This window comes from Aythya fuligula, chromosome 5 (genome assembly GCF_009819795.1).
Source record: "Aythya fuligula isolate bAytFul2 chromosome 5, bAytFul2.pri, whole genome shotgun sequence".
NCBI classification, from domain to species: domain Eukaryota; kingdom Metazoa; phylum Chordata; class Aves; order Anseriformes; family Anatidae; genus Aythya; species Aythya fuligula.
In genome coordinates this window covers 38062056-38075611 of record NC_045563.1, presented here as the reverse complement: position 1 = coordinate 38075611, position 13556 = coordinate 38062056, and the positions used below count along the sequence as shown (strand labels likewise).

Genomic DNA, 13556 nt, shown 5'->3' with positions numbered 1-13556 from the left:
CTAGCTTATCCTTTGCTTCTCTGATTGCAGTGTAATTGCTTCTTGAAATACCGTGATCAAAAAAAGTTAATATAAAATGTTCTGGTAGCCTGTGAACAAAACCAATCTGCAAAGAGAGATTCCTCTCAAGAAAATGACAAAATTAATTCCAAGGGCAGATACTCTGCCTCACACCGCTGTGTAGCATTCATTCTGTATGTGCATTGTATAGCTGAAGCCTCCTGTCGAGCCTCTATTCTTTCAAGTGTCAGTGTTCAAATTGAGGATTTGCAAAATAACAAACAAAATTCCAGACAGGTTGCAGTCGATAGTGACGCCTAAGTGTAATTCAGAGAAATCTTTGAAATCTAATGTTTTCCTTAAGTCAGGTACGCTGTTTGATTTTCAATAATTTCATTTTCTGCCTAGAGCTTCCTGTTCTTTCTTAACATTCATCACGTTTTTTTTTTTTTTTTCTCAGTATCTTTTTTATGTGTGAGTCTGGCATTGTGTAGTCCCTTACATTATGGGCTTATCTGATTGTGGGAGATTTGTACTAATGATACAGTAACACAGAACTAAGCACTTTCAAATTTCAGAGTATTTACCATGAGGTTGGAATAAACTGCGATTTATGACTTTTGAGTGAATAGTATGCAGCATGTTTCACAACTGCTTCTAACTTTAACAAGTGAATTATATGGTATAATATTTTGTGCATGAAAGTGAAATTTATCAAGACATTTTGCAGAAACACCAGAAAAAAACAGAGTTCTAAATTTTATCTGTCTGTTATTGTTACAGTACTCATAGGCTGCTAAATAGGCAGCTTAAATCATTTTTTCTCATTCAGCTGTTAAGGCTGTGTTAATTGGATCCTCCCACTGTGTGTGCTGCCTTGAAACTTGTGTGAAGCTCACCAGCAAACTTTGTAGACAAAGTCAAATATCCTTATTATGTCCTCTATAGTACCATATTTAACGAGCAATCTGCTATAGTCGATCTCTCTTCCAGTAGTTATAAATGAAGGGAAATCTAATGTTCTGAAATGAAGAAAAGATAGACTTACTTAAGAACTTTGCTTTGGCTCTGAAGCATATATGGAATTGAATATTTATGTGCCTATTATTCTTTTACAGTTTCAAGTTTGCTATTATTTATTTATGTAGTCTGGATTTCCGAGTTAAAGCTGTCATTATAGGATTGGAAATGTATTAAGATAGATGCGGAGATCTGAAGCTATAGGTGGGAGACTTTATTTAACAGTAGCATAACTTTTCATGTATCTTTCACTTTCAGAAGCATGAAAGTGTGATAACTGACATTTTCAATGATACTGCGTTTAGCTGTTTCATCAAGAAAAATGTCCTATTTGGGAATGTACAACTACTTTAAAATGTGCCAGAATTTGGATTGCAGCTTGGCAGTTTTAGAGTATCGTAAACTCTTGACACATAATTTTGCAGAATTATTTGCAGGAAATGATGCTAATTAATGGCTTAAGCAAGCCAGATGAGTTTACTGCATTAATTATTATTTTCATTAAAAAAAAATGAAATCCTGACTTATTCCAAGGAAGTGCTTGTGCCAGGGGTGGCCAATAAAGAATTCCCTCTGGTGGAGTTCTGGCAGCAGAGGCTCTGTCCTTCCCTTCTGCTAGAGGATGCAAAGTTGAAGAAGTTACTTTGTGGGTACTTCAGCATGCAGGCAGGAATGAATCAGAAACAACTGAAAAAAACATTGTCCTGTGGGCTTCATGCAACAGGACTGGTCATGCGCAATTCTAACGTGCACCACATCAGAGCCATACCTTGTCATGGTGTGATGAGGGAAGCCCTTGTCATGATGGTACAACCAATTTCTTGCAGCTATCCCTGGCAGTGCCATTTGAACAAAGAAGGATGCAGTGAAGAGTAAAAGCTCACATTTGTACTTGCTGTGGTGAAGAAAAAGTCTGTTTTCTCTCATGTTCCGCTGCATTGATGAGGAGCAGCTGTGGAAGTTGCAGAAGACATGGGAGAGAACCGTCACTATGCTTTGTCCCATTCATGAGCAGTTTGAGCATGGAAGTGTTTGGATCCCATCTCTACTTTGGTAACCACAGCTGGTTTTACTTAGAGCAGTGGTGAGCTTTAGAACTGACTTTTCCTGAGCAAACTATTTTCTGTCTAGAGCCTTCAAACTGTTCAGTTTTGAGAGTGACTTGCCTGTAGAAATTTGGCAGGCAGGACTTAGGGGAGATCCATAAAGTACTTTCTCTGTTAGTCTTTTCTTCCCTTTTTAGGTTGAGTAAGCACTATGTGTAATAATTTCAAGATAAAATGTAAGGAAATACATCAATGTAGAAATGCTGACAATTGTAAGGGAAACATCTCTTAACGGGGATAATACAGATACACATTTGATAGCTTTCCTTGGCTTTACAATAAATAATTTCATATGTGATTTTTGTTTCTGTAGGACCCAGAAAGCACTAGTGTTGCTGTACAGAGCCAGCAGGGAGGTCATTAATGCCATTATATTTTTAGATCTGAATTGTCACTACCAATGATGCTGCTTCATAAAATAAAATAAGCCATGTTTGAATGTCTCTGGGGAAAATATAATATTAGCCATCAAGGATGTACCACTATGTGTATAGTACATGCTGTTTATGCATCCTCAATGTATGAATGATTTTTTACTATAACCTTTTGCAGGACGCAGGCAAAAAACTGCCTTTTATCGTAGCTATTCAGCAAGTTCAATGTGGAACGAAAAAACTGTTTTTCTAGATCAGTGCTTACCATTGCACTTTTTATTACTAATCATGATCTCCAGAGACTTCAAACATGGAAGCCATTGAGTCTGTGCGGTTTGTGATACAATTTGTGTACAATTAAGAAATGTCAATATATAGAATTGGTTCTGGATGTGTTTAAGTCAATATAGCAGTTCAGTGAAACACTGAGCACAAAACTTGTCAGGCTTTAAATATTTAAACTCATCTGTACAACTTAGAAAACAAATGATATAGTAGAATATGGTGGCTGATGGCAGTTAATGTACAGAATAACATCCTGGTGATGGTAATTCTGCTTGGTAATTCTTCCCTTTCGGTCTAGTGAAGGACATCTTGTTTCTAATGCTTATTTTAATCACATGAAGAAGAAAGGAAAGGTGTTTTTTTGTTTGTTTGTTTGTTTTGTTTTGTTTTTTCTGTTGTTTTGGGGTTTGGTGGGGTCTACCTCCTAGTTGGTAGGAGGGATTTCCGTGTTTGGGAATGACTCGTGGCATCATTAGCATGCTGTGCTTTGTGGTACTGTTTTTGAGAATATTTTCTTCTCCCAATTTCAGGTTGGGTGGGACTATATCTGCATACAAGATAGTGCCAGACGAAATAGAAGAAATCAAGGTACAGTATTACTACCTTTCAACATTGAATTTATTTGCTTGGAGAATTACAGAAATGCTGCATAAAAAAGTCTGTGTTGTTTCTTGCTTTAAGACACATAAAGAGTATATGACCTTTCTTTACTATCCTGTTTGACAAATTCTGAAGATAGGAAACAAGAATGATAATAAGTATTAATTATCTGAACTGATTACTTTTCTAAAAAAATATCTCAAGTTAAAAATTAAAAATGAAATTGAACATTTGTCCTTTCCAGGTGTTTTAAGTCCCTCTTTTAATCAATAAAATATATCTTCTGTTAGTGTTCATCCTGATATCTTTTATACATCCAAAACATTAAAAATTGTCCATTGAAATCTTATGTTTTTTACTATTAAAAAATTTTGTTAATAATCGTTTTCTTCCAGTTTATTAATTGATTATTATATTTACACTGCTGGAACATTTTATTGTCTACTCAATTCTAATCTAGTGTCATAGAAAGAAAAAAGAGAAGTCGTGTCAACAGTAAAATCCTTAGATCCATGTATAGGCATCTAAAAGAGAATTTTAGAAGTCCAGTTTACCTTCAGCTTATGTGGACTTCAGTAGGGTTGACGCCAAAAACTTGTGTAAATCAATGCATCTATGTTTAGATACCTGAATACAGATGCAGGACTCTTGTCAACATTGACATAAAAATAAATAAATAAATACAAATGTAGAGACCTTTTGCTTCTGAGATCAAAAGCACGTTCAGTTCTTTCATTATTATCTCTGTCTTAAAAGAGGATAGAATGAAATCTTTGATACTCAAAACCATCAACAGGTCTTTGACTTCGAGGGGTGACAACAATAAATATTGAAGCTTAACTCCAACGCAACGTGCATTTTAACAACATTTACTTTAGCTGAGTCCACTCATGCCAAGTACTTTAGCAATTCGTGTCAATTTTGTTCTTAAGTGGAGTAAAAGATTGGTGTTTTATGGGAATTTGGCCTACATCTGATAGCATGGTCTGTGTAACTGGTTCTTTATCGGCAATCCTTTGGATTGACATTTAATTATTCTTACCAATTACTTGCTGATGAGGATAACTTAATCTGTTGTGCTGTTTCACATATTTATTTTCAGCTGTGCAAAGAGATTCAAGAATAGTGTAAAATCTAGTAAATGGAAGTGGTTGCATAATCATTTGATCTAGACATGATTTTGCAGTGTATAAAATTGTGAGGACTTATTTCTCCTCAATGAACATCAAACAAGTAGATACAAGTAAATTACAATACAATGTAAGTAAATACAGTGTATCTGCATCAGAATCAATGCCATCACTATCATAATCAAGATCAAAATATATTTCCTACCTCTGAGATTCACAGATTCCTCTATTCGGAATTGCTAAGAGTAATGTGACTTATTAGGGTAGATCCAACATTTAGCCTGTAGTATTAGAAAGAAAGAAAGAAGGTTTTCAAAACTTAATGAAGTTGATTAATATTTTCATGACATTTTGAGAACTGCACCACCAAACTATAAAAACAAAAACTCACGAAAACCCTAAACCACAGACTTCCTCCTTTAATATAGCAAAATGTCAATGGGTTTGGATTTCTTAATGTTCAAGACAGAGAAATGAAACTGATATTTCTGGCTTCATTGTGCAAGCAGAATTCAGTGAACAAAGAAAAATGGAGTGCTAGGAAATAAGAAAGAATTTTATTTTTAGGAAGTTATTGTGTTAAGTGTGATCAATAGTCACCGGAATGTGCCTTTCCCCACGCCTGCTAAGGAAGCCTCTTCTGATTTTTCTGCTCTCTCTTACTCAGCTGGTGTTCAGTTTAAATGCCTGAGATCCTAGGGAGCATCAAAGGGGTTAAGAACCTTCCTCATTGATCTCTGTTATGCCAGTTTGTAAGTGTGAAGGGAGGATTGTTTTGTTCTAAGTCAGGCCTATTCAACATGACTGGAAAAGTAACCTGCTTTACTTGTTTCTGGTAACTCACTTGCTTTGTTCAGCTAATGTGTTTTTTTTAGGTTGTGACAGAAGTCAACCTCCTATCACATCTTATCTGACTGAATTTCTCAAGCTGTAATACAGCAGATGTTATTCATAGGAAATGAGGCACTGATGGTAAATGCTATGACACAACAGCAGCAAGCATAATAGACAAATCTATTATTAAATATGGAAAAATATTTTTACGTACATATGAATACCAGCTGCTGAACAGGGAGACTGAGTACCTTGCAGCAAAGACAGGGGGAGTCTTAACTTCAGAAACTTTTTCCAAGCAAACCTTTTGGTATCTTGTGTGACTTGGAGAACAGCTTGTATAATCCAGTATTTGATACCAATATTACACGATTCGAAGTAGCTTTCATCTCTGAAATATGCAACAAATGATAGAACCTCTAAGTGTCAAAGTGCTGTTTCAAAAGGATAAACCCATTTTTTGATTAATTTACTCTGACGTAAACCTGATTAAAAATAAAAAGGCCAAGGAGAAGTGAGAGTTGAAGTTTAATGAGAGTTAAAGTGATGGAGCAGGGTTTAGGGGAAACGTATCATCCAAGTTCCCTGTGCCAGTGAGTATCTGGAAACAGCTAAAGTAGGCACATAAGGTGTAGTCTTTTTCAGGGTTAGGGACAGTTTCGTATATTTCTGGAGCCTTTCTGCTGTTTTGCTGGCTGCAGAGTCTTTAGACTTTGTAGCCTTCTAGATTTTAAGTGCTTGGAATTCCCTTAATAGAGGGATATTTAGAAGACAAAAAAAAAGGAACAAAAAAACCCTCCCAGCCAACATGGGTTCATGAGGGGTAGGTCCTGCCGAACAAATTTGATTTCCTTTTATGATAAGATCACCCATCTAGTTGATCAAGGAAAACCAGCTGATGTGATCTTTTCGGACTTCAGCAAAGCTTTTGACATGGTTTCCCATAGGATCCTACTGGACAAAATGTCCAGCCTACAGCTAAACAAAAACATCATCCAGTGGGTGAGCAGTTGGCTGATGGGCAAGGCTCAAAGGGTTGTGGTAAATGGGGCCACATCTGGCTGGCGGATGGTCACTAGTGGGGTCCCTCAAGGCTCCACCTTAGGGCCAGTTCTGTTCAATGTCTTTATAAACGGTTTGGATGTAGGACTAGAAGGTGTTTTGAGCAAATTTGCTGATGACACCAAACTTGGAGGAGTTGTGGACTTGGCTGAGGGTGGGAAGGCCTTGCAGAGAGATCTGGACAGATTGGAGAGCTGGGCGATCACCAGCCACATGAAGTTTAACAAGTGCCACATCCTGCACCTGGGATAGAGCAACCCTGGGTTTACGTACAGACTTGGCGACGAGACGCTGGAGAGCAGCCCCGCAGAGAGGGATCTGGTGGTTGTAGCTGACAGTGAGTTGAATATGAGCCAGCAGTGTGCCCTGGTAGCCAGGAAGGCCAACCGTAGCCTGGGGTGCATCAAGCACCGCATCGCTAGTCGGTCGAGGGAAGGGATTGTCCCACTCTACTCTGCGCTGGTGAGGCCTCACCTTGAGTACCGTCTGCAGTGCTGGGCTCCACAGTACAAGAAGGACATTAAACTGTTGGAGAGTGTCCAGAGCAGGGTGACAAAGATGATGAAGGGCATAGAGGGGAAGACATATGAGGAGTGGCTGAGGGCAGTGGGCCTGTAGAACCTGGGGAAGAGGAGGCTGAGGGGAGGCCTCATCGCAGTCTACAACTTCCTCACGAGGGGGAGTGGAGAGGCAGGTGACCTATTCTCTGTAAACACCAGTGATAGGACCCGCGGGAATGGTGTTAAGCTGAGGCAGGGGAGGTTTAGGCTGGACATCAGGAAGTTCTTCACCAAGAGGGTGGTTGCACACTGGAACAGGCTCCACAGGGACGTAGTCACTGCACCGAGCCTATCTGAATTTAAGAAGCGCTTGGACTGTGCACTTAGTCGCATGGCCTAAACTTTTGGGCAGACCTGTGCAGTGACAGGAGGACTTGATGATCCTTATGGGTCCCTTCCAACTCGGGATATTCTGTGATTCTATGAAAAAGGAGAGAAGGAAATAAAAGAGAAAGCAAGTGAGATTATTGGAGTGTTACATGTGGAGAGGAAATAATCTTCTTCCATGCACAATAGTTGAGAGTTATTTTACTTCAGAAGTATCCCTCTCCTATTTTAAACATGAAATATTAAGGGTTTTGATGCAGTAGAATATGCAAGAAGTATAGTGCCATTCTTATTATATCATTTATCTTGACAGGTTGCTGAAATAATTTCTAGGAGTTGAATAACCATGTTTTCTGATAGTCCTTGCAAAGTAAACTGCTTACTTGAATGGCAAAGGGGGGTACTTTGTTAGGCAGAGAGCAGTAATTACCATGACAAATAAATAAGAAGTCATTTTGACAGCATTTCCATAAATTCTTGAAAAGGTGGTAGATTAACTTCTTTTAGAGCTCAAAATAGGTTATGGGGAAAACAAGAATGCAGATGCATTGATTTTGTTAATGCATGTAATTATATCTTAGGCAGAATACTATTGTAAGCGTAGACTGTCTCTCTGAGTTTGTGGAAAAGGAAAAACTCTGTAAGCCATAATATGCCTGTCAGTTGAAAAGTATCCTTAGAAGATAAAAGAAATGCATGTTTCTAAATGTATTGGTAATTTCAAAAATAACCTGTATAATGTGTGTATGTCTGTGTATATGCATATATATAAGAATTTTCTTGTCCATATTGCAATACCCAGTAAATTTTAATGTGTTTACAAGGTTTCCTTTCTGGAGTGTTCAGAATATTTTCATCATTGTATGTGAGTTTATATAAATGATTTTACCGTGTGTGTGTATGTACTGTCAGATCATATACTGGTCTATCTAGAATACTGTCTGTGCATACATGTATGTGTGCCTTTTTCAGTAAGAGTGGTCAGTGTTGGGAATAATCAAAGGTGTGCATTCACATTACCAAAATTGTGTAGTGACTTGAATATTTATAGGCATATGAATTAGGAGTATTTATGTCAGAAGTGATCAGTACCTCAGTGTCTCAGCATCTGCATCAGTCAGGACTGCTGTTGCATTCCATGCTGCAACTTTACTTCCCTGGATTTTTGTCATAGGTGCTTAGTTTCCCAAAGTGAGAGAGCACTCAACGGGTAATCATACAAACACATCATTACTTGTTCCCCTTCTCAAAACTTTTCTAGAAGGTAGAAATGTCTTCCATCACAGGATCTTCAGGATCTTCTCTTCAGTCAGAGAAACTATCAGAGAAAGAAAACCAGAGTGGATGCCTACATGGATGTACTGCCTCTCATTTAATGCATTCCTGTCATTTCTCTACACCAGATGAAGCAATGGGACTTCATTTGCAGTACCTGCTGATTTTAAAATGCTGCAGGAACTGATGAAGACATTAAATTCAGGAATTACAGCATACTTCTGAGAGAGTATAACTACAGTCATGCTTTCTTTAGACTTCAGTTCATATCAAAGTTATTTGTCTTGTAAACAAGGAGCTTTTCAGACTTGCAAAAATGCATTAGCAGATTTCAGCCTTGCTCATACACTGTAGTACTATGTTGTACCTAAAGGAGAAGTCTTCCAAGCCAAATAATTAGATATACGTAGGGACTGGTGAGCATCAGGCAACACCAGTCTGGAATAAAAAAAGAGTAGCCTTCAGTAGCCTTTACAAATAAGTTTTCAAAGAGGTTCAAGCTGCTGAAAGTATGCACTCCCACCAATTCCATTACTGAGAAACATAAAGCACCTACAAGCTTTACTATCTATGTTGTGGGAAGGACAATTCTGGTTCTCAGATTTTCTGCCAGTCCTTTCCTTCTGTTACTTCTCCGATATTAATTAATAACTCATGACACGTGAGTTCTTACTGAATGGCACAATGTAAACGGACATTATCAGTTGAATGTCTAATGAGTATTAACAAGGAGTATCACCATATGCTCAAAATATGCCTGACAAGTGGAAAAAGATTTGAAGAAAATGTGTGATGGTCACATGTTCTTCCATGATTAGGACTGCCCAACATGCTGGACTCAAAGCGAGGGCTTGTCTTTTAACTCCCTTAATGGGCACGTCAGAATCTGACGCTCCACTCAACACCTTAATTATGTCAATGCAACCAATACAAAGAAAGTTTCAAAAAGAATTTGCAAGTCGTTCAACCATTAACAAAACAGACATTATTCTGCCATCTCAATTTAATGTATAAAATCCCAGATAAGCTTCCAGGTTTGGATCTTAATTCTGAATTAATTAATTAATTAATTAAAATGAATTCTTAATTAATTATGAATTTCCATAAAGAAGACAAATTGAGAACTGGGATGTGTTATGTTAGATCAACCTCATGTCTCATCATGCTTCCCTCTAATTAAAGTTCACCTGAAGTGCACAGAATTTTTTTCCTAAGCTAATTTCTAAACTCTGTGTTGGCACAGTCAATCACTGATCAGGATTCTTTTCCAAGCTACATATGACTCACAAAAAATGTAAATTGCATTGTTTAGATGACAGAAAGACCTTTGAGTTTTTGCTTGCTGTATGAATTGTTAAAAGATGTTACAGACTTTTTTTGTTTCCGTGATGGAGAGAATGAGATGAGAGGTTTGCATGTGAAATGATGTGACAAAATCTTCAAGAACATTATTATGAAACAACAAAAAAAATGCTTTCCTTTAATTGTTTGTCCATGTATCTGCATTCACACTATAAGCACATGTATAGAGAGTCACTCAGGCTGGAGATTTTGTACCCCTTGCAGTACTGATAGTGTGCTCGATCTCCCCCATGCCCTGTGTTTATACACTCTGTTCTTCTAGTTCGTGTCAACAGCTGGGTATTTACATTATATTGTATCATTACATTGTATTTTATTGCTTCTAGTAGGCTGTTTTCCTTCTCATTAGATCTTTATTGATTTAAGTTAGTTTTGTTTCTTCTAAAATTGACACCCACCCCCCTTTAATTTTGGCACAGTCTGTATAAACTGGATTCTGGCTTAGAAGCCAGACTTTGAACGCCAAACCTAGTTGTGCTCCTGGAACCGCTGTCCAGGCACACCCTTACTCCAGCAAAATATGTTTCATAAGAATGCCTTTTCTATTGTGCTTAGAAAGTTATTCCTGGACGGGCTTTTGGTCTGTTTCTTTCATCTTCTGTTGCTTAGGGACGTTTGTGGCTTTCGTAGACCTCTCAACTAAGAAATTGCCTGCACAATGGCAATATAAAAGCAACCATGGCCAAAGTGTTGGTGTTGCTTTTCTCTGATTATAGGACAAAGGGTTTCAGCCCCACACTTGTGGATGTTCCTGGCATTTAATGGGATTTCTTACAGGCTCATGCAATTGCTGCCACTGCTGGTATTATGGACATATTCCGTTTTTCCTCTCTGCCTTTCTGCTTCAGTTTTGCCTCGAGAGAGGTGCACAATATAAACCAAGCAACTGCAGGGGAAGCTGAGCATCCATTCCTTTTGGCATCTAATGTTGAAGAGGCTCATCCACTATTTTTGATTTGGAAGAGATGCTAGCAGATATCTGAGGGTGTCCCAAATCCCTTTATATCTTTAGTGATTAAATTCTGATCACTATTATGACTAGAGTGTATATCAAGCACCCCTCTTCTGTTCCAGCAAGAGCTTCAAATGCATTCTTCAAATGATTTCAGATGTCTGGACAAAAAAGTATACTCACGAGCTGCCTACATGGAAATAGGAATTACCAGTCCTTATTTTTCCAGCTATCTTCATCTTATGTTTCATAGCCTCTGTGGCTTCAGAGACTGCATGGCTCCAGACATGAAGTGCTATACTGATGACATAAAATGATTTTAGCAATGCTATATACTTCCCAAAGCAAACAAAACAGTTCTGTAGATATTCTGCAAAGAGAGAAGTATCTTTAGGATGAAAAAAAGAAAGAAGAAAAAAAGCTGAAAGTTAATTTATGAGACAAACTAGTATATTGTTGATCTTTAAAGCCTTTGGTTAGCTGGAGTTTAAGCATTCTTTGTGCTGCTGCCCTTAAGAGGGAAGATCAACATGCATTAGATTTTTCATTGCTGCAGTCCTGTTAAACCTTTCTTAGAAATGAACATTAGAAATTAGAAACAAACAAGAGGTAATAATCTTGTTCACAAATCTCTTCTTGTTTTTCAGCAAGCTTGTATTAAAAATGAGGTCTCAGCTTCTCTCTGTGACCATAGTAACCAATTTTCTTTGACTTCTTCCTGTCTTTCTTTCATGCTCAGTTTTTGCTATGTACGTATTTCTACCATTCATCACCTGAAACCTGGTTAGGTCTTGGGGTACCTGCTTATTTTGTCTGCACGGTTCTTTTCATCTGATCCAGTACAGCGGGCAATGCCTTCTGTGGCTTCCTTCTCACTTGAAAGGCCAGTTTTGAAGTGGGATCACACTTAGCCTGGATGAGATGAGAAAACATGGCTCAGCTTCATTAAGCAGTAGATTGCTTTTGGCAAGTAGATAAGTAAATCAAATCTATATAAAAGCCCTAGTCGTTTTCCATGTGACCTGTTACATTAAGGTTTGTTTGGTTATATTTGCCCTGTAAGAATGTATCTTGCTGACTCCTTTTTTGAGATCTATCAAAGAAATTTAATGCTGTCCTATCATAACTGCTCATATTGTAACTGGCTAGGGGGTTGAGTGAGTTGCAGTAAATAGATCTCTCAAAGTTCTTTCTTTTAAGATTGTCAAAAAAGATGAGTACTGGTAGTGTGTGTGTGTATATATGCGTGTATGTATTTGTCAGTATATTATATGTGGACTTTTTTTTTTTGTTATTTTTTTTTAAGAAACCTTCATATTCTACAGCTATTTACAGGTAGTGTCTTAGTGAATTATGGAAGTGATTAGATGTAGAGAAATGGAGTGTAACTATAGGAATAAGGACATTGAAACACTCAGTGGTTGGGTGACAAACTGTCTGATGCAATTCAGTGGAGATAAATGTGTATGGGAGGTGTGAAAAAATCCTAAATTTGCATATAAAACAGGGGACTTTGGTTTATTGCAATCCCAGAATGAGGTGCTAAGGTGGATACTATTAGCCCAGTGTTCAGGAGCAACTGCAGAAAAGGAAAGAAAAGAAAAAAAAAATAAAAAATGAATGATTAGGGAATGATTAGGAAAGGAACAGACCAGAACACAAAACCGTATCTGATATGCATGAGCCTCAGGTGTCCCACCACATACAAGGGTGTGCGAGGGTCTGATCCCCCAGTCACAGCAATGACATAGTATGGCGGAAAAAGGTTTAGAGTCAGGGTATAAGAATGATCTCATTGGCAGAACCACTTGCATATGAGGAACAGATGAAGAGAATGAAGCAGAAATGCCCACAAACAGTACAAGTGGTTGCATTTCCACAACACTCTTTCATAGTTTTACTGCAAATTTTAAATTAACTCTCATGCTTAATTTATGCAAATTGGAAGACTGACACAGCAGGCACTGAAGCCTTGACAGTATGTCTTCTATTTGTTAACAAATAGTGATTTTAAGGACAAAAAAAAGGAATTCCTACTAATAGAAAGTATTCACTTAAAACTGCTGAAGTTGAAACCTTATCTGATCATAACACAGCAGTCATCTCTTTTTCAAAAACTGGTTCAGTAGATTGCATTTTTTCTGAAAAAAAAAAAAGATTTATAGCTAGTAGAGTGCAGATAATTCTGCTAAAATAATGTAGTTTATTTTGCTATCATAGTATGTTTTCTGTGTGGATGCTTTGTTACGTTTTAATGGTTTGATTGGAATGACGCAGGTTGGAAGACATGGAAGATGACACATGCCTCCCTGTCATATGCAAGCTTCTAATCTGTATTGAGAGTGATGCTTAGTACTTGAATGCATGAGTACAACTAATTAAACTTCTCTGGTGATTATTTTTTTTGTGGTACCCTAATCCTATTAGTCATTATTTACCCCATCATATGCATAATCCACTGTCTAAAACAGGTGAGGAAAAAATTGATATTGTTTAACAGAAAACTAATAAAAAACTTCCTTCCTAGAAATTTCATAATGGAATGGTATAGAATAGACTCTACAGAATAAACAGATGTGTTGAGCCATGTGGCTGGAGGCATTTTGTTTGCTCAGATGCTTTTATTTTCAGATGCACAAGATGTATCCAGATGAGCTTTCATGCAGATG

General features: G+C 37.6%; 1 protein-coding gene across 15 annotated transcripts in view; it reads left to right on the top strand.

Moving 5' to 3' along the window:
* The window catches only part of GPHN (gephyrin), a 278830-nt gene that overhangs the window by 107743 nt on the left and 157531 nt on the right, over positions 1-13556 (top strand). For all 15 annotated transcript variants that reach the window (XM_032188099.1, XM_032188097.1, XM_032188095.1 and 12 more), the window contains one exon: positions 3316-3373. In XM_032188099.1, the coding sequence (XP_032043990.1) occupies positions 3316-3373 (58 nt within the window). The remainder of the gene's footprint in view (positions 1-3315; positions 3374-13556) is intronic.